Source organism: Schistocerca piceifrons, chromosome 4 (genome assembly GCF_021461385.2).
Source record: "Schistocerca piceifrons isolate TAMUIC-IGC-003096 chromosome 4, iqSchPice1.1, whole genome shotgun sequence".
In the NCBI taxonomy this organism is placed as follows: Eukaryota; Metazoa; Arthropoda; class Insecta; order Orthoptera; family Acrididae; genus Schistocerca; species Schistocerca piceifrons.
The window spans coordinates 392,025,017-392,047,468 of NC_060141.1; the positions used below are offsets into that span (position 1 = coordinate 392,025,017).

Consider the following 22,452-nt stretch of genomic DNA (forward strand, 5'->3'; position numbering starts at 1 on the left):
GACATCAGATGGACGAAGCTAGTACTGGAGTGGAGTCCGAGAGATCACCGGAGGCCTAGAAGAAGACCACCAGACAGATGGGACAAAGACATCAAGAAGATCGCTGGTAACACCTGGCAGAGAACTGCCCAAGACCGTCCGAGAAGACTGGTGAAAGCCTACCTGAATCCACGACTCGAAGAGGCCACATCATTTAATGATTGAATTGGCTGCTGCTGCTGCTGCTGCTGCTGATGATGATGATCACTAAGAAGACGCTACATCCTTATCCCCCTTTCTTTCTCTCACCCCCTACAATCTACACTATTTACTACACGGAGTTGGCACTATTCATTGCATGTTGAAAACAATTTTGACTTATGTATTTATCCGGCGGGTTAAGACCACAGCTGCCGAAGGATAGGCAGACAGAGAATCAAAATATGTTCCCTTGTCGATGACGCCCGTTTTTTGTTATACAAGGTCCATGATAGTAATCAGACACGCCGTCTGCCAGGTAGGCGAAAGGCTGCTCGTAAAAGACAGCGCGGCATGGACGCAAGCGAGTAGGGGCATTATTATGCAATGGAGGATATTCACCTGGGCCTCCACGGGTCCTGGGTAGTAATGGAAGACACTATGACAGCTTAGGCTACGTGATCATTATTATGGACCACCTGCATCCTTAATACATGTAGTCTTCCCTGACTAGGATCGCATCTTCCGGAAGGATAAGGCTAGAATCGTGGAGCATGATAGTGACTCACATTGACATATCGGGCACAAAAGTTGCCTGATCTGAATGCATCTGAGGTGCTATCGGGCGCCAGATCCGTGCCTACAAAACATCGGCCGTAATTTACAGGCATTGCATGACCCGTGCATAGACATCTGGTAACACGTACCTCTGGAAACCTACCGAGGACTAATCGAAACCACGCCACGCAGGCTTGCAGCAGTAATGTGGAACACCGTGTTAAGCAGGTGATCTTGATGTTTTAGGCCATCGGTGTTTACACTCTCATTTCTGTCACTTTTAAACATGCGTAAATACACATACAGATATACAGAAACGGCACATTCAAATCACAGACACATGCCCAAGGTATGATTCCAGCCCACGATTTTTCCTTTTCCAGGCAATTCTGTTAAGCCCCGGTTACGAACGCCGGCCCAACGCTTTATAAATGCAGTGGCCATTCCTTTTGGGACGATATTAATTCCTTCTGGCATATCATTTGGCACTGATTTCACTACACGATAACTAATAAACTAGAAAAACATACGTACTAATACCACCACTATAAATCGTAGCTAGAAATACATGTAGTCAACTTGTGGGTCCAAGAAATTAAGAACAAGCCTCTTTCGAATAGAGCATTTTTCCTACATAAACCAATAATTAATCGATAAAGACGACTATTTGTTCCTCAGATTTACTCAAAACAATGAGATTTTGACTCGATTTCTGCGAGATGTGTGACGGTTTTGATGTTCACAAAGTGAATGTAATTAAATATTTATGACTGAAATTGAGCTTACAGTTAACTGTATTAGACATATCTCCTGAGCTGGAGAGTGTGCACTCCTCTGGCCACGACATGGAGAACAGTTACTGTTTGACGCGTTCGTGACTGATACGGCTTCCGTCCTTGCACCAGCCGCTGACTTGATAATCGAGCGCGTGATAAGTCACACACGTGAAATCATCGCGTTTGATAGCGGCCTTTGAGAAAGAACGTGTATTTCGGCTCAAAGGCACCGGTTGGAGTAATCAGCGAATAGGTCGATATTTGAATACAATCGATATCACCATTCAACGATGTTGCCAGGAGTGCGGGAACCATGGCCGAACAGTGCTCCCAAGTACTTAAGTGTGAATTACAAAAGCAGTCATGCAGATGAGCATGTAACTTTGGTACACGTCGATCGCAGGGTACGGTTACGTCGAAAATCCCAGAATACAAACGCCTAAGTAGCAGAGATCGCTAACGCATGCATGTCACGTGGTTATCGACTGGAGAAATGCCGATTCGAATCCTGCAGTGCTAGTATTTGGCCGACAAGTGGAGGAGAGGTGATGACGTAAGGTTCCTGATTACCAGTCTTTGCGCCAGTGTCCTGGATTAAATTCCAAACCTCTCATGAAGTGAGGGCACCTGAGACTACTGACGGTGATCCGTCTGTTGGTTCTACATCTACATCTACAAACATACTCCGCAATGCAACATACGGTGCGTGGCGAAGGGTACCTCGTACCACAACTAGCATCTTCTCTCTCTGTTCCACTCACAAACAGAATGAGGGAAAAATGACTGCCTATATGCCTCTGTACGAGCCCTAATCTCTCTTATCGTATCTTTGTGAGCGTTCCGCGAAATATAAGTTGGCGGCAGTATAATTGTACTGCAGTCAGCCTCAAATGCTGGTTCTCTAAATTTCTTCAGTAGTGATTCACGAAAAGAACGCCTCCTTTCCTCCAGAGACTCCCACCCGAGTTCCTGAAGCATTTCCGTAACACTCGCGTGATGATCAAACCTACCAGTAACAAATCTAGCAGCCCGCCTCTGAATTACTTCTATGTCCTCCCGCAATCCGACCTGATAGGCATCCCGAACGCTCGAGCAGTACACAAGAATAGGTCATATTAGTGTTTTTCAAGCGGTCTCCTTTACAGATGAACCACATCTTCCCAAAATTCTACCAATGAACCGAAGACGACTATCCGCCTTCCCCACAACTGCCATTACATGCTTGTCGCACTTCATATCGCTCTGCAATGTTACGCCCAAATATTTAATCGCCGTGACTGTGTCAAGCGCTACACTACTAATGGAGTATTCAAACATTACGTGATTCTTTTTCCTATTCATCTGCATTAATTTACATTTATCTATATTTAGAGTTAGCTGCCATTCTTTACACCAATCACAAATCCTGTCCAAGTCATCTTGTATCCTCCTACAGTCACTCAACGACGGCACCTTTCCGTACACCACAGCATCATCAGCAAACAGCCGCACATTGCTATCCACCCTGTCCAAAAGATCATTTATGTAGATAGAAAACAACAGCGGACCTACCACACTTCCCTGGGGCACTCCAGATGATACCCTCACCCCCGATGAACACTCACCATCGAGGACAACGTACTGGGTTCTATTACTTAAGGAGTCTTCGAGCCACTCACATATTTGCGAACTAATCCCATATGCTCGTACCTGTAGTGGGGCACCGAGTCAAACACTTTCCGGAAGTCAAGGAATATGGCATCCGTCTGATATCCTTCATCCATGGTTCGCAAGATATCATGTGAAAAAAGGGCGAGTTGCGTTTTACAGGAGCGATGCTTTCTAAAGCCGTGCTGATGCATGGACAGCAACTTCTCTGTCTCAAGAAAATTCATTATATTCGAACTGAGAATATGTTCGAGAATCCTGCAACAAACCTATATTAATGATATTGGTCTGTAATTTTGAGGATCCGTCCTTCAACGCTTCTTATATACAGGCGTCACCTGCGCTTTTTTCCAGTCGCTCGGGACTGTACGTTGGGCAAGAGATTCGCGATAAATGCAAGCTAAGTAACGAGCCAATACAGTATAGTACTCTCTGTAAAACCGAATTGGAATCCCATCAGGATCCGGCGATTTATTTATTTTCAACCCATTCAGCTGCTTCACAACCCCATGGATGTCTATCACTATGTCCTCCATACGGGAATCTGTACGAGACTCAAAAGGCGGTCTGTTTGTACGATCCTCCTGCGTGAAAGATTTCTCACATGCTAAATTTAAAATTTCAGCTTTCCTTTTGCTGTCTTCAATTGCCAGGCCAGACTGATCAGTGAGTGACTGGATGGAAGCCTTCGACCCGCTTACCGATTTTACGTAAGACCAGAATTTCCTTGGTTTTCAGCAAGATCTTTTGCTAAGGTATGACGGTGGTAGTGGTTGTATGCTTCGCGCATCGCTCTTTTTACAGCAGCACGAATCTCTACCAACTTTTGCCTGTCCTCATTCTCCCGATCTTTCTTGTACCGGTTGGGGACGTTAAGCTCGGCGTCTGTTTTGGTGTTATTCCAGAGGCGTAGGCTATGTACAGGCACCCTCTCCCTTCTCTCATCATCATCGTACAACACAAACACAACAATACACTATGCACACATCTATTCCGTTCAGCTACACTCTACAATACATATGCGACGCGACTCACACATATCCGCAAGGAAAAAGGCCAGTGTGCGTGGAACAAGAACACAATTTCTGATAGAAAGCTGAAACCACACACCGGGATATCCCAGCTAACAATGCCACACTACATTTACATTTTTTACTCCACCAAGCGACGCATCCCTGTCATCGAACAGTGCGCTGTAGAAGCAGATGCTGAATGGCGGAGGTGTTCTCCTGGAGTGTGGTTACATGGGATAATCTGGAGTTCCTGATACATCTACCAGCATCTCTTAGTGACGAATAAAATAGTAATCTAGGGAACGACTATGGCCATCCTGTTCACGTGAAGAACGCTGTAAAATTAAACACTGTAAAAAGTTCGTCATGGTGTACAGAGAAAAACAAAGCTGGAAGCTGGAACATCACGGTAGCCATATACAGGGTATTGACAGATCACAAAAGAGAAAAGTATCGAGACTAAAAGTAGCATGACAGCGTTCGGAAGAACATCCAACATCCCATACATGTTTCTTTTCCTTCGCTTCTTATTTCCGAAGTATCCACAGTGGCGATTTTCTTTGCTATCTTAGTATCACACAGGTATCACTTCGATGTCATGCGTGCATGAGGATACCTTATTTTCTGCGTTTTGGAGCAAATTTCACCTAAACACTTCATTCTCACTGCGAAAATAAAAACAAAAATGGTTCAAATGGCTCTGAGCACTATGAGACTTAACTTCTGAGGTCATCAGTCCCCTAGAACTTAGAACTACGTCGGCCGCGGTGGCCGTGCGGTTCTAGGCGCTGCAGTCCGGAACCGTGGGACTGCTACGGTCGCAGGTTCGAATCCTCTCTCGGACATGGATGTGTGTGATGTCCTTAGGTTAGTTAGGTTTAAGTAGTTCTAAGTTCTAGGGGACTGATGACCTAAGATGTTAAGTCCCATAGTGCTCAGAGCCAACTTAGAACTATTTAAACCTAACCAACCTAAGGACATCACACACATCCATGCCCGAGGCAGGACTCGAACCTGCGACCGTAGCGGTCACGCGGTTCCAGACTTGTTCACTAGAAGAGATGTGTTTCGCAGTGTCGAAAATGAACGAGTGCTCATTGCGAATAAGGTACGCATTTTATAGCTCAAGTTTGCTCCACATTTTTCTCCACCTCTGAAACCCGCCTACCCCAGAATCTCAGCAATAGCACTACCGGTACATGTACTCCACTGTCAGAAGTATTAGAACGATTTTCGCTTATAACTTTCGAATTGGTCGTTTCTGGACCAGCACCTCTTACTTCAATTTGATACATTTACCCTTCTCTATTATCTATTCTATTCTGTATAATCCCGAGCAAATAATGAAAATCATGACGGAGACACAAGGTCGTTGTAGTGAGACTTAGCACCGAAACATTTAAATCCACCAAATATCAACGCATAACATACCTTTAATTTTTTTTTTAAAAAAAGCATTATAATTCGCCTGACGTCTTCCTAACACACAGTTTCCACTTCGTCCAAACTGACTCTTTAAGTGTAGATCATATTGGTTTGAATTTAAAGAAATAGTGTCGGCGGAATATCATTATGGAGTTTTCCTGTACTTTCCTTGTCGTATCCGTGCCAGCAACACTGCAAGTGCCATTCAATCTTGCCGTAGGTAGTAGTCACAATGGTTTTGCTTATCAGTGGATGTGCGAACAATGTACCAATCTCTAAAAATCCTGGCCATTGAGACTAATGTACTGATAAAAAAGTTGAGCCGAAATCCATTTTTTAAATTGTTATATTAACTGATATAATTCATCGGTTTCAGTTCAATCGTCTATCTCTGTTCGCCTAGTGTTGGAGTTCTACAGATTAGTACGCCTACGCTACATCTACGCGAGAAACAGGCCAACATCCTAAGTGGTCGTGAGTTTCTCCCGACGTATTTGATAATCAAAATATCCACTGTACTGCCGGTCTACAGTGTCCAACGGGCACAATATTTCGGCTGTCATGCATGTCGCCTTCATCAGGTGAACTGACGGACTGAGCTCCTGTGAACGTGCCGGTACGGAGATCCGTACGCTATGGATGCTCAGGGGGAACTGGGTTTTTTTAAATACCCTCCGCCCGCGGCGCACTCCCTCCGCTGTCGGCGGAGCAGCCATAGCGTACGGATCTCCGTACCGGCACGTTCACAGGAGCTCAGTCCGTCAGTTCACCTGATGATGGCGACATGTATGATCGCCGAAATATTGTGCCCGTTGGACACTGTAGACCGGCAGTACACCCGTGGATATTTTGATTATCCTAAGTGGTCATTTCCAACTACAGATCTATCAGACGTGCCAGCAGAGTAGAGTGTACAAGATGATATAGTACTTAATATGTCTTGCATAGCTGATATGAGGAAGTAACGGCTGTTGGTTAGTAGCAGGTCCTGGGATCGCTCTTGAGCCTACGTCTGTGTTGCAGCTGACGTTCTTCACGCTGTGCGACCGTCTGCTGATGCCGGGCCAGCGGCTGACGTGCCTGTACTCGCTCATGTTCTACAACGTGGTGGCGTACTGCGCCTCCTACATCAAGGAGCTCATCGAGAAGGAGGACTGGTCGCCGTACGTGACGATGGCCGAGCACTCCAACATCAAGCACCTGGCCATGTCCGCCACCAAGATCGTGCTCGAGTGGACCAAGGCGGTCACGTTCGTCATCACGGTGGTCTTCATGCTGCTCGTGTTCGGACTGGAGCAGGGCCTGCAGCACTACCAGCCCACGGTCCTCTACACCGTCGTCACCTGGATCTACTACATGGCCACCGAGAAGGTAACACCACACTGTCTGCCTTAAACTAATCGCTAATGACGTTATCGTTCGTCTGCCCAGAGGGTACTAGGAAATACACCGCCTAGCAATACTAGGGTTGTTCGGTAATTCTGGTGAATTTCTATGAAGGAATGGAACATTTTCGTTGCACCTTCATCGTTGGTAAGCTTGATTACTCCAAGGATCATATAAATGTTTTCAACATTGTTCAATGCACAGTTAATCGTTGACAGCAGTCTCAAATAGTCAGTGTGTCGACTGCGATTGAAAATGGAGAACACCGAGTTTCGTACAGTTTTTAAACATTTTCATTTGAAGGATTGAAGCGCTGCACAAATCAAAACATAATTGGATGTAATACACACCGACTCTGCACTATCTGCGAATATCATTCACTTTTGTATTAATGAACCCGTTGCCAAAACCTGTGGTATGGCAATGCAAGACGTCGAATAAAAATTCGTTTGACTACTGAGGCTGTAGGCATCTCAAATGAGCGGGTGCATAATATGCTGCACGGAGAATTGGCTATGAAAAATCAATGTGACAGATGGATAAGGCGATTTCTCACAGTCGGCCAAAAGCGTATCCGGCACAATATTTGAGCACAATGACTGGTTGTTTAATTGCAGTCCGCAAGATGTTTTTCATCGACTTGTGACTGTCGATGAAATCTGGATCCATTATTACACATCAAAATCCAAACAACAAGTGAAACCACAGCGTACTACATATTATTAACCAGTCATCCTGCCCACCTCCAATTCCTTAAAGAACTGAACTCACACATATAAAACAGGTTCAGACGTCTGATTACTTTACAAATGAGTTAATGTGTCGTATATTTGCCTTTAAGCAATGGACAAACGCTAGTGAAATCGAGATTACTAAATAATGGTATGTAAGCAGTCCCGCTTTGACCAATGATGTCAGAAGTTATCACAGATGATGTATTGAACAGATTTAACAGCATAGACCAATGTTTAGAAACAAAGGAGTGCGGGACAGAGAAAACATATCATGTACATTCATATTTCGAACATAATATTAAGTATATTGCTTCTTTGAATCCTAGTTTCCTATTCTTCACTAGACCTATATAGGTCTTTGACACATTCCGTTTATAGAAAACCAACACACAGTTATTTGTATCTTCAGGCTGACAGCTGTCACCATCCGGCTTAGCACGAAAGTGTACTTCGTACCTTGGTTAGTATGCCCCATGTTATCTTCGACCCTGAATGTTTACAACTAAGTTAGTTCACCTCAAAGTCACCTTTCGTCAGAATAGTTATTATATGAGGTGCATTCAAGTTCTAAGGCCTCCGATTTTTTTTTCTCCAGACTGGAAAGAGATAGAAACATGCGCATTGTTTTAAAATGAGGCCGCGTTCATTGTCAATACGTCCCAGAGATGGCAGCACCGTATGGCAGATGGAATTTTACCGCCAGCGGCGAGAATGAGAACTGTTTTAAATACTTAAAATGGCGACGTTTACCTTACTTGAACAGCGTGCAATCATTCGTTTTCTGAATTTGCGTGGTGTGAAATCAATTGATATTCATCGACAGTTGAAGGAGACATATGGTGATGGAGTTATCGATGTGTCGAAAGTGCATTCGTGGGTGCGACAGTTTAATGAAGGCAGAACATTGTGTGACAACAAACCGAAACAACCTCAGGCTCGCACAAGCCGGTCTGACAACATGATCGAGAAAGTGGAGAGAATTGATTTGGGGGATCGCCGAATGACTGTTGAACAGATCGCCTCCAGAGTTGGCATTTCTGTGAGTTCTGTGCACACAATCCTGCATGACGACCTGAAAATGCGAAAAGTGTCATCCAGGTGGGTGCCACGAATGCTGACAGACAACCACACGGCTGCCCGTGTGGCATGTTGCAAAGCAATGTTGACGCGCAACGACAGCATGAATGGGACTTTCTTTTCGTCGGTTGTGACAATGGATGAGATGTGGATGCCATTTTTCAATCCAGAAACAAAGCGCCAGTCAGCTCAATGGAAGCACACAGATTCACCGCCACCAAAAAAATTTCGGGTAACCGCCAGTGCTGAAAAAATGATGGTGTCCATGTTCTGGGACAGCGAGGGCGTAATCCTCACCCACTGCGTTCCAAAGGGCACTACGGTAACAGGTGCATCCTACGAAAATGTTTTGAAGAACAAATTCCTTCCTGCTCTGCAACAAAAAAAGTCCGGGAAGGACTGCGCGTGTGCTGTTTCACCAAGACAACGCACCCGCACATCGAGCTAACGTTACGCAACAGTTTCTTCGTGATAACAACTTTGAAGTGATTCCTCATGCTCCCTACTCACCTGACCTGGCTCCTAGTGACTTTTGGCTTTTTCCAACAATGGAAGACACTCTCCGTGGCCGCGCATTCACCAGCCGTGCTGCTATTGCCTCAGCGATTTTCCAGTGGTCAAAATAGACTCCTAAAGAAGCCATCGCCGCTGCCATGGAATCATGGCGTCAGCGTTGTGAAAAATGTGTGCGTCTGCAGGGCGATTACGTCGAGAAGTAACGCCAGTTTCATCGATTTCGGGTGAGTAGTTAATTAGAAAAAAATCGGAAGCCTTAAAACTTGAATGCACCTCGTAGAGAAAGACCTATCAAACGTGTGATGTGCTAACAACCAACTTTCAATCGGTGAGTGTCGAAACGACGTGGCACCAAAGTGCACGGCATACTGGCCTTACGCAGGTAGCATTTCCAACAAGAATGACCATATGCTGTGGAAACATGAAGTGAAATGTGGTTTTAGACAGCATCTAAGATCACGGTAGGCAACGGCCTTGCCGCAGTGGATACACTGTTTCCCGTCATATCACCGAAGTTAAGCGCTGTCGGGCGTGGCCGGCACTTGGATGGGTGACCATCCAGGCCGCCATGCGTTGTTGCCATTTTTCGGGGTGCACTCAGCCTCGAGATGCCAACTGAGGAGCTACTCGACCGAATAGTAGCGGCTCCGGTCAAAGAAAACCATCATAACGACCGGGAGAGCGTTGTGCTGACCACACGCCCCTCCTATCCTCAGCCAAGGATGACACGGCGGTAGGATGGTCCCGATGGGCCACTTGTGGCCTGAAGACGGAGCGCATTAAGATCACGGCCCTTTATGTGTCTGTTAAGGATAATCTTGGTTTACGTAAGGCGCCTGTCTATCGTATCCCTTGCAGCTGTGGCATGTCTTACGTTGATCAGACCTTCAGGACCATAGAAGACTGGTCTGGTCACACACGCTTACAACAGCCGAGCAAATCTGCTATTGCACGTCCAATGGAATATAGCAACTCGGATATTATGGTTTATTGCGATAGTGTTATTGACGAAACAGTTGAGATTAAATCGGCAAGTGACATCATAAACAAAGGTGGAGACTTTTCCTTAAATTCTGCGCGGAATCCTGCTCTCTCCGTGGTAAAATAACAGAGCGACAGTGTCAATGCTACTTCACCCATTGGTAATCAGTATTCACTGTCGGTAACTTCTGACGTTGGTCCTCCTTGGTTTTGTGGTGGCGCTAGTGTTTACGTTTTCTCCGTGTTATCTTTCGGTACATGCTCTGTACACGGTTTTAAACGTCCTTCCACAGCCATCTCTCGCTGTTTTTGTGCCTTGAAAATGGCAGGATGTGCACCTGTCGACGTATCGGCGATTGTCAAAGACATCACCCATCTGTATTCCTGTAAGTTGTTTAAACATTTTATACGCCTGGAGAAACTTTAGTTTCTTGTTTTAGAGCAAATTCCAGGAAGAGTAGCTGTGGCGCTCAGGTTGATGCCGTGTTCTTTGACTTCAGAAAAGTTTTCCATACAGTTCCTCACTGACGTCTAGTGGACAAAGTACGAGCTTATGGAGTATCGAATCAGATTTATGACTGGACTGAGGACTTCTTTGCAGCCAGAACACAACACGTCGTTCTTAACGGAACAAAATCCACATACGTGAAGGCAATTTCAGATGCACCCCAAGGCAGGATGATAGGGCCGTTAATTTTACATTTTATATTAATGAGCTAGTGGTTAATGTTGGTAGCTCCGTGAGGGTATCCGGGAACGATGATGTAATCCATAGGAAGGCAGCGACGTCAGAAGACTGTGGCGAAATGCAGCAGACCTGCAGAGCAACAATCGGTGTTGTAGTTCTAAATTGTCGTAGCTGTGTTAGAAAAAAACCAGAGCTTCAAGCGCTAATATAAAGCAATGAAGCTCAAATCCTTAAAGGTACCGAAAGCTGGCTAAAGCCGGACTTATAAACCGAAATTTTTAGAGAGCACCTAACCGTGTTAAGAAATAATAGATTAAATATATCTGTTACTATAGGTTATCTGTCCTGAGCTGACTGCAAACTACTTAAATTCTCTTTAATTAGACTGCAGTCAACTCAAGACGGATAACGTGTAGTAACAGATGTTAACAGCTGCTACGGAAGACGGCCACGCAAACAAACGTTTTAGATTACATATAGTTGATGGTGGCTTGTTTGTTGCTGTTAGAAACATTTTATTTCGTAGTGAAATTGAAATAAATAGTTCGTGTGAGCTAGTATGAGTAGTGGCTATATTGGACAATCGTAATAAATTAATAATTGGCTCATTTACCTCCCCCCCCCCACCCTCACTCAGATGATGTAGTTGCTGAATAGCTCAAAGAAAACTTGGGTCACATTTCAAATAGTTACCCCACTCACACAGTTATACCTGGTGGTGACTTCAATCTGCGCTCGATATATCGGCGAAAAGACATGTTCAAAGTTTTGGTAGACATAAAACATCGTCCTAAATCAATCTAAATGTTTTCTCCAGAAATTATTTTGAACAGTTAGTTCAGGAGCCCACTCGAAGTGTGAATGGTTGCGAAAACATGCAGTACTTGATCTCTTAGCGATAAATGATCCCGAGCAAATAAAGAACACCACGACGGAGACACAAGGTCGTTGTAGTGAGACTGAGCACCGAAACATCTAAATCCACCAAACATAAATGCATAACGTACCTTTAAAATTTAAAAAAAAAAAACATGATAATTCGCCTGACGCCTTCCTAACAGACAGTTTCCACTCCGTCCAAACTGACTCTTTAAATGTAGGTCAGATTGGCTTAAATTTAAAGAGATAGCGTCGGCGGCGATTGAGAGAGTTACAACAAATAAATTAATAAAAGATGCTACTGATCCCCCCGTAATACACAAAACGGTCAGGACACTGTTGCACAAGCTACTTAAAAAGGCATGTCAAATTCAAAAGAACACAATCTCCAAGATAGGCGAAATTTTACGGAAGCTCTAAATTTAGCGCGGACTTCAATGTGAGATGATTTTAATAGTTCTCACAACGAAACTCTGTCTTCGAAAATCCAGAGAGATTCTTGTATGTAAGTACCACAGCGGTAAGACAAATTACTATCTTCACTGCTCGATACCGATGGTAATATAACCGATCACAGTTACAGACCACAGTTTTCCGACTTCCCTTCACCAAAGAAGGCGAAATAAGTATTCTTGAACTCGAGTCAAGAACAGCTGCCAACATGAATTAATTAGAAGTAGATACAATCGACATGACATTCCTTCACCAAAGAAGGCGAAGTAAGTACCGGTATTCTTGAACTCGAATCAAGAACAGCTGCCAACACGAATTACTTAGAAGTAGATACAATCTACACAGCGAAACAACTTATATCACTTAATAAAGGCAAGTCTTTCGGTACAGATTGCATACCAATTTGGTTCCACTTAGAATATGTAGATGTAAAAGCCCCATAAAACCGCTCACTCGACAGTAAAACTGTACCTAAGGGCTGAAAAGCTACACAGAACAAAACAGTACTCAAGAAACGAACCAGGAGCAATCCGCTGAATTACAGATCCAACGCCGTCGTCGGTTCACAGGAACGTATACCATGCTCGAGATCATTAATTACCTTGAAGAAGACGATCTATTTATTTATAGCGCGGACTCAGGAGATCTCGTTCTTGTGAGACACAACTGGCTCTTCATTCGCACGGTGTAATGTGTGTTATCGACAGGTGATCTCAAATTTACTCAATTATTCTAGATTTCCACAATGCTTTTGACACTGATTTTCACATGTAGCATCTAATCAAATGCGTGCCCAAGAATTATCGTCTCATTTGTCCGACTGGAGTCTTAATTTACTGTCAGAGAGGCCACAGTTCGTAGTAATTGATAGGAATTCATCGAGTAAAATAGAAATGATATCTGGAAGGAAGGAAGAAAGAAAGATTAGTGTTTAACGTCCCATCGACATCAATGCCATTAGAGATGGAGCACAAGGATGGGGAAGGAAATCAGCCGCGTCCTCTCAAGGGAACCATCCCAGCATTTCCATGGAGCCTTTTAGGGGAATCGCGGGAAATCTAAAATACCATGGTCGCACGCGGACTTGAACGGCTGTACTCCCGAATGTACGTCTAGTGTGCTAACCACCTCACTCGATGTGGTATTTGGCGTTCCCCAAAGACTGCTGTAGGCCATCTGCTGTTCCTAATCTATGTAAATGATTTGGAAAACAATCAGAGCAGCCATCTTCAGTTTGCTGCTGATCATGGTGTCGTGTACCGTCTAGTGAAACCATTACAAAATCAGAACAAAATGCAAAATTATTAAGTATCTGTATAGTGCGAGGAAAAATTGACAATTGACTCTAAGCAATAAAGCGTGTGAGGTCATGCACGCGAGTACTAAAAGGAATCCGTACAGTTTCGGTTATGCGTTAAATCTCAGCAATTTAAAAGGTTATCAACACAACTAATTAACTACGGATTACACTTATTAACAACCTAAATTGAGATGGTCATGCCGGTCGGAATGGCCGTTCGGTTCTAGGCGCTACAGTCTGGAGCCGAGCGACCGCTACGGTCGCAGGTTCGAATCCTGCCTCGGTCATGGATGTGTGTGATGTCCTTAGGTTAGTTAGGTTTAACTAGTTCTAAGTTCTAGGCGACTGATGACCTCAGAAGTTAAGTCGCATAGTGCTCAGAGCCATTTGAACCATTTGAGATGGTCATACCGATAAAGATGTGCGGAAGGCGAAGAAAGGACTGCGTTTTATGGGCAGAACACTTAGAAGATGCAAGAGATCTACTAAAGAGACTGCCTTAACTACACTTGTCCGTCCTTTTCCGGAGTTGCTGTGCGGTATAGAAACCATACCAAATAAGGTTGACATAGCACATAGAAAAAGTTCAAAGAAGGGCAACTTATTTTTTATTATCGGAAAATAAGAGAGATATGTCACGGACATTATATACGAGTTGCGAAGGCGTTATTCGTTGCGGTGAGATCTTTTCAGAAACTTCTATCATCCACTTTGACCTCCAACTGCGAATATACAGGTTGTAACGATTATAAGTGCAGATATTTTTATTGGTGACTGATGACAGTGTACTAGACAACATTACATCAGTATTTACTTCATTTGCTGACTAATAATGATAGCTCTTAAAAGTATTATATTTTTAGGTTGCTTAGCGCCTCTAAATACATGTGGCAAGAACAAGTCATTAACGCTTATCTTTCGATGGGCGGCACGTCAGGTGTTGAAATGTGAGCACGTGTACGCAAAACGGTTAGTATATACTGCAGGTGTAGTCCACTCAGGCTGCGGTCACAGTGGCTCCGATATCGGTGGATTCCGCCGACGACCGACATCGGCCGGAGATGGCCGATCTTTTCAAATCCGTACATCACTACGTGCGCGGTCACACTATAGCCGATCTTATCTCCGAACGTGCAGACTTCGGACGACAGTAGGTGAAATTCAGATCAGTTTGCTTTCTTCGGTCAAATTAACCGACATTCTCTTAAACGAAAGAAACTGATAACTTAAGTCCAAGAGTGAGTGAGTTTGTGGCATCCTGAGGATGAAAATATCACAATCGGGATATAGTTCGGAATATATGGGTTGAAATCGCAGGTTCATTCGAAACATCAAACAGGCAAAATCTTTACTGGAAATTTTGAGCATGGATTATAACTTCGAAAAATAATTTGTTTAAATAAAAAGGGTGGCGTTTCTTATATGCTTATAGCTACTGTACTGATGTTTTTTCTTTGTGGTAAGCTTTCATTAGTTGCTACAAACTATTGTTACTGATTACTGGCGTCTTATGCCAGTAGGGTAGTGATTCTGTTAATATGAAGTGATTTGCAAATGTGGTGTGCGGTATGTACAGGATGTACATAAAGTCAGGGAACATTTTAAATTATTTATTGCACGAGAACTAAACATTGTACACATCTCATACATATTGCACTTTGAAAAGAAACTCTGATTTTTTTTTCAAACATTCGATATGTGAACCATGAGTGACCCGGCAAACGTCGATACGGCAATCGAATTCTTGCAATAACCATCGCAGCAAGGCAACGTCGCCTGTCGCAAAAAAAAAAAAAAGGTCTGAGCACTATGGGACTTAACTGTCGAGGTTATCAGTCCCCTAGAACTTAGAACGACTTAAACCTAACTAACCTAAGGACATCACACACATCCATGCCCGAGGCAGGATTCCAGACTCTAACGCCTAGAACCGCTCGGCCACTCCGGCCGGCGTCTGTGGCAGTCGCTTCCCTTATTCTCTCTCGGAGCTCTGCTACATCATGTGGTAGAGCGGTACATATACCAGGTCTTTAATGTGTCCCCACAGAAAAATGTCAGATGGAAGTGAGATCTGGTGATCGGGGGGCCACTTCATGAAACAGCTGCCCCCTTCTGTAGCACGGCCGATCCATCGATGCGGCAGCTCCGTGTTCAGGTACCTACGAATTTCACGATGAAAATGGAGTGGAGCCCCATCCTGCTGAAAAATGAACGGAGAGTCCGATTGCATTTAAAGCATCAGCCACTGCTGCAAGTAGGAATATCCAGTGACAGTGCTCTCGGCGAAGAAGAATGGGCAGTACAGTTTTCGACGTGACAAGGCACAAAAACATTTACCTTTGGGGAATCACGCTCAAATTCAGTGTATTCGTGTGGATGCTTTATACCCCAGATTCGACAATTATGCACGTTCACTTTCCCATTAGTGTGAAAAGTGGCTTCGTCGCTAAAAACTAAGTGGTCAACAATGCCATCCCCATCCTCATTCAGTTGTTGCAACGGTGAACAAAACTCAAAACGCCTGTCTTTTTTGTCGTCATTGGGCTTCTGCACTAGCTCCAATTTGAATGGTTTCATAGACATCTTCTGTCGCAGGGCTTTCCAGACTCTCATTGGAGCCATTCCGAGTTCGCGGGATGCACAACGCATCGATTTCTTTGGACTCTTGATGACTGTCTCTCGTACGCGCTCCACATTCACTTCACTCACACTGGGACGCCGGGCACAAGCAACCCGTCATAACGAATTTGTTGTGCCACTGGTAAATGGCCTTCTGTGTTGGTGGCTTCTTACCGTACTTGGCTCTAAACATCCGTTGAACGGCCGCAGCACACTTGTTTTTGTCGAAATCCAACACACAGAAAGCTCGCTCTGCACCCGAACTCGCCACGTTTGCGACTACATCTACATACATACTCCGCAATCCACCATACGGTGCGTGGCGGAGGGTACCTCGTACCACAACTAGCATCTTCTCTCTGTTCCACTCTGTAAGAACCCTAACCACAAAAAAAAAAAAAAGTTCAAATGGCTCTGAGCACTATGGAACTTAGACCGAGCGAGGTGGCGCAGTGGTTAGACACCGGACTCGCATTCGGGAGGACGATGGTTCAATCCCGCGTCCGGCCATCCTGATTTAGGTTTTCCGTGATTTCCCTAAATCGCTCCAGGCAAATGCCGGGATGGTTCCTTTCAAAGGGCACGGCCGACTTCCTTCCCCGTCCTTCCCTAATCCGATGAGACCGATGACCTCGCTGTCTGGTCTCCTTCCTCAAACCAACCAACCAACCACTATGGAACTTAACATCTATGGTCATCAGTCCCACTTTTTTTCATTTTGTTCGTTATTGATCGTTGTGTTTGGTCGTTGCGGACGTCGCAAGACATCCTGTTCAAGTTCGGTGGTTGATCCTTCCACTCAGTTTTTTGTAATAGAGGCCAACCGGCTCTCTGACCGAACACGCTGAGCTACCGTCCCGGCTTTCCCCTAGAACTTAGAACTACTTAAACCTAACCAACCTAAGGACATCACACAACACCGAGTCATCACGAGGCACAGAAAATCCCTGACCCCGCCGGGAATCGAACCCGGGAACCCGGGCGCGGGAAGCGAGAACGCTACCGCACGACCACGAGCTGCGAACGAGCCCTTATCTCTCTTATCTTATCTTTGTGGTTTTTCCGCGAAATATAAGTTGGCGGCAGTAAAATTGTACTGCAGTCAGCCTCGAATGCTGGTTCTCTAAATTTCCTCAGTAGCGATTCACGAAAAGAACGCCTCCTTTCCTCCAGAGACTCCCCCCATAGTTCCTGAAGCATTTCCGTAACACTCGCGTGATGATCATACCTACCAGTAATAAATCTAGCAGCCCGCCTCTGAATTGCTTCTATGTCCTCCTTCAATCCGACCTGAGAGGGATCCCAACGCTCGAGCAGTACTCAAGAATAGGTCATATTAGTGTTTTATAAGCGGTCTCCCATACAGATGAACCACATCTTCCCAAAATTCTACCAATGAACCGAAGACGACTATCCGCCTTCCCCACAACTGACATTACATGCTTGTCCCACTTCATATCGCTCTACAATGTTACGCCCAAATATTTAATCGACGTGACTGTGTCAAGTGCTACACTACTAATGGAGTATTCAAACATTACGGGATTCTTTTTCCTATTCATCTGCATTAATTTACATTTATCTATATTTAGAGTTAGCTGCCATTCTTTACACCAATCACAAATCCTGTCCAAGTCATCTTGTATCCTCCTACAGTCACTCAACGACGACGCCTTTCCGTACACCACAGCATCATCAGCAAACAGCCGCACATTGCTATCCACCCTATCCAAAAGATCATTTATGTAGACAGAAAACAACAGCGGACCTACCACACTTCCCTGGGGCACTCCAGATGATACCCTCACCTCCGATGAACACTCACCATCGAGGACAACGTACTGGGTTCTATTACTTAAGAAGTCTTTGAGCCACTCACATATTTGGGAACCAATCCCATATGCTGGTACCTTAGTTAGGAGTCTGCAGTGGGGCACCGAGTCAAACGCTTTCCGGAAGTCAAGGAATATGGCATCTGTCTGATATCCTTCATCCATGGTTCGCAAGATATCATGTGAAGCTGACTATCGGCACTAACCCCACCCCCCAGAATACAACTTGCCACCATCCCTATTTTTACCTTCACTATTAGATCAATTGGTAACAACACGAACAAAATATGTAAAATGCTAAAATGTCAGGTGCGTAACTAACCTAGGACAACTGAAACAACGCCCTGCCACCCCGTCCCTCCCTCCCCCTCCCCCTCCCCGCCACGCGAACAAGGGGCCTTCTGGCGCCCGTACGAAAGAGGAAAAAACAAAAGAATAAGCATTAAATAAAATGAAAAGTTGGAAACATTATAGTCCGATTAAAATTACTAGGTGTCACACAAACACGGCAGATCTTTTCACAAATGCTGTTAATGTAATACGCGGAGCAATGTTGGAAGCGGCCGCCGCAGGGTGTGATGGAAATACAATATGCTCTGCCCTTTCAAAGTATCGCAATGAACTGTGGCAGACGACGCGTTTTGTAGCTGCCCTGCTCGAGATGCTGGAGTTGGCTGACATGTGCGAATGACGTGTGCTTGCTTGTGTGTGCGAATGGTGTGTGTTTCTCTTTTGCTGATGAAGGCTGTGATCGATAGCCTTATGTAGTGTGTTTTAATTGTGCCTGTCTGCAACTTAACGCGTCTCCTTTATAGCAAGTAGCAGTCTATCTTTTCCTACATTGTTGATGCACTGATATTAATTCAGTGTTATTTCTTCTGATGTTTATCGTTTCGCTGCCTTGTGGAATACTGAAATATTTGCAACCACCAAGTAAATACTACAGTTCTGACATTAAACTGCTATAGCTCGTTAGTTAGAATAGTAGAAATGCCTACATACTTTTGACTACCGTAATGCTGGTGGAAGACTCAAAATCGGTATTCTCCTTCTTTCTTGTTACAGACTTATCGATAGTTAAAAACTATCACAACAGTTCGTATACAATAAACGCAGCACATATTCATTTGAATTCGACTGCAAGTAAGAACTGAACCGATCGATGACCTTGTTGACTATCGATAGTGCGTATCCCGTTTCAGTCGAATGATTGAAAATCAAAATATCTTTCAGTTTCACTACAAGGCAACTAGCTCGTGCATAATTTCATTTGAGTGATAGAAGGGTCCAGACCTCCCCCCTCCCCCATCGCCACTATGGCTACGTTCTTGCTATTACCGATTCTGTACTAGAGAGACGAGAAGCCTACAAAATGTGAGCGCACTGGACTGGGATTGAGGATACGAACTGCAATGACACAAAGAAGAAAGGTTTAATTACTTGTCAGCAGAAGCAAGAATTTGAAATCACATTTCACTCCATTAATACCCAAAATTTTCAATACGTTTGTGATTTCAAAGGTTAATTAGTTTTCAGAGAAAAATACATCTTAATTCATGAAATCCATCTATACTTCGTTATAAGTTCTCACAAAACTGAACTATTTCTTATACGAGTATGTGCATGGAAAACGAGCGTTTGAAGATATCAAAGTGAGACACTCACTGGTCGAACATTATCTCTACAAGCATATACGTATGTTCGCTTGGTACGGAAACATCGTAGGTAAGTGGATAATTGTAGTAGTCTGATTTTCCTGTAGTTAAAAGATTTATAAAATTGAGGCTTCGCCAAGACAAACTGCTTCAGACAAGCCGTAATAAACACTTTAAATGACTGGTTTGCAAAATCATATTACCGTGAATGTCTTGTCGAAAACAGGCATACTCATTACATATATACGACTGTGATAATTTGTGTTGAGCTTTCGCAGAAAGGTGCAGTCGATTTTACGCTTGTCTTTTGAGAGCCACGGAATGACAGAGCCCAGCTGTCAGTTGTTGGCTTTAACTTCGGATTACTATCTTGTCCTGTACACTCACTGCATTTCACGGTTTTCTTGAGATTTTGTTGACTAGGGACGGACACATTCGTGCTGTTCGCTAATCGTCTCGTCTCCAACTGCAAAGCAACGGCGTGGGTCGCAGCAGAGACCACTGTGTTGTTTAGAACTGCGGAAACTACCGCCTAATCAAGGAAACCGTCCAGCACTAACAAGAGTTAACAAAGCTGATATTGACCTATCGTGATGCATGCACAACCGCTTAACAGAACCTACAGCTGTCCCAAAGTCTGAACGTTCTCTTTCCAAGCTAAGATTTAAAAAAAAAAAAAAAAAAAAAAAAAAAAAAAAAAAAAAATACTTACAGGCCCACAGCCAAAATGTATTTCTTGAAGAGCATCATCTTTCCGCCGTTGTCTGTAATAATTTAACTTCGAATTCAATCGACGCCGAAAAGATGATATCCTTCAAAAATGTGAAAAATACTATCGGTCTAAACAGTGTAACAATTTCCTGAATAGGAAAATGGAAGGTCGTATAGTCACAAGACTGTTCGCACGGAGAACGGACGTAACAGAAATGTTCAAAAATCTTAAAAGGCAGAACTCGAAGCAAGGAACATCTGACAAGACTTGCAGTGAAATACGATGTGTGGGCGAAGTTTCGTTGACTTGAGAATGAGGTGGGGCGGAGCGGAGAGGGGATGGGCATTTTGAGAACTTGGTCCCACGGCCCCCATAACTGTACTTACACACCTGTAAACTGTCCCAATAGAACAATAATAATTTGTTTACATCAGTGCTTAGAACTGGTACGTACAGCACTCAACCACATCTTCCAGGAAATTGCAGTTCAGAGAAATACCGAGCGCCATTTCAAAAGGTTTTGTCCGAAAATTTTAGGAGTATATCTGTCACTCAATACTTTTAGGAGCTGCAACAGCAACAAACTTGAAAAATTTCGACAACGTCGTAATTTCCACGGTCTGGGCACTCATTATTTTACTTAGACCTTCAGTCTTTAACGCATGCTATGGCTAAGCGAATGTGTATGTGGTCGAAGAGAGGGGTTAGGAATTATCTTTCAGTAGTTTCCGCCTACGTTCGCCTTTTTCCCCTCTTAGTGTGGAGAAACCATTGTTTGAACGAGCACCTTCATCAGGCTGGAATTTTCTCTGCAGCCGATCAGGCCACAATCTCAGCCACATGGGCTGCCCCTCCGAAAAACAAGTGAAAAGTATTCTGCTTTAAACTCATCCAGCCACGGTCCTAGGTTTTGGTTCTGTGGGTTTACAGTTTCTTACTGTTTCTGCTTCCCCCCCTGCTCCTCCCGCCTCCCACCACACGAACACCCAGTGTAACTTACTTGCCGTCATCCCCAGTTCTTAACGTGCCACGATTGTCTGTGAATTTAATAATAATAACTGTAATAAAATATATAAATTTTGTCAATATACAATAATAATAATTTGTGCGATAATAATAAAACATGTAACATATTGTAATTATGTAATGACTTGTTTATGTCATTCAATAGTACACTGATTAAGCATAATGTCTAAGAAACTGCAATTCAGAAAAATATAGCCACTGTAAAGTATAGTCCGAACATTTGGGTAGTGCAGCACATTTTTGTTTCCTGAAAGCAGGTTGGTTCTATTCAGGATTCCAATACAGCATATTACCATGGGCGTACCCATGATCTGAACTGGGAGGGGGCAGGGGGCGGGGGGCAGGCCATACTAGTCTCAGGAAACAAGGACTCGAGACGAGACAACATACAGCACTTCTTATTAAATAAAACAGTAAACCAGTGAAAAACTGCTTTTAATAAACATTTTAAATACAAGAATTCACTTGTACAATCCGAGAAAACATGCAGCATTTCTTATTAAATAAAACAGTAAACTAGTGAAAAACTGCGAATATCTACTGGGGGGCGGGGGGGGGGGGGCAGCTGCCCCCTCCCCCCTGCCCCTCGCTGGGTACACCCATGCATATTACTGTCACACTTTTGGTTACATAACCCTGTCTTTCAGCATAATTTCCGGTCGGCGGCGGAGGCCTATGTGCACGCCACCCAAGGTACGTTAGCGGCGCGTAGCCTGGGGGCGTGTCTTAGTGTTCTCTTGTTCGGCACCTGCTTTACAATGTTTCCTATTGCCAATCGGTGTGCTGGCGAAGGTGTACGCCATGGCATGGGGCTATGTCAGAAATCGATCTCAATGTCTCCAGCAAAGATGGCGAAGGTAAAGTAGACGGCGAGAGCGAAATGTTACATGGCGATGACTTACCTGCATCGTCACTTTTGGATGGCATCAGTTTTTCGCCCTGAAGCAATCAGAAAATTAAGGGTTCAGTTATTATTCCAAGTTTATTTTATTTCAATA

At 44.1% G+C, this 22,452-nt stretch overlaps 1 protein-coding gene across 2 annotated transcripts in view; it reads left to right on the forward strand.

Moving 5' to 3' along the window:
* LOC124795356 (E3 ubiquitin protein ligase RIN2-like) overlaps positions 1 to 22,452 on the forward strand; it is a 218,327-nt gene that overhangs the window by 179,243 nt on the left and 16,632 nt on the right. For both annotated transcript variants that reach the window (XM_047259347.1, XM_047259348.1), the window contains one exon: positions 6,620 to 6,967. In XM_047259347.1, the coding sequence (XP_047115303.1) occupies positions 6,620 to 6,967 (348 nt within the window). The remainder of the gene's footprint in view (positions 1 to 6,619; positions 6,968 to 22,452) is intronic.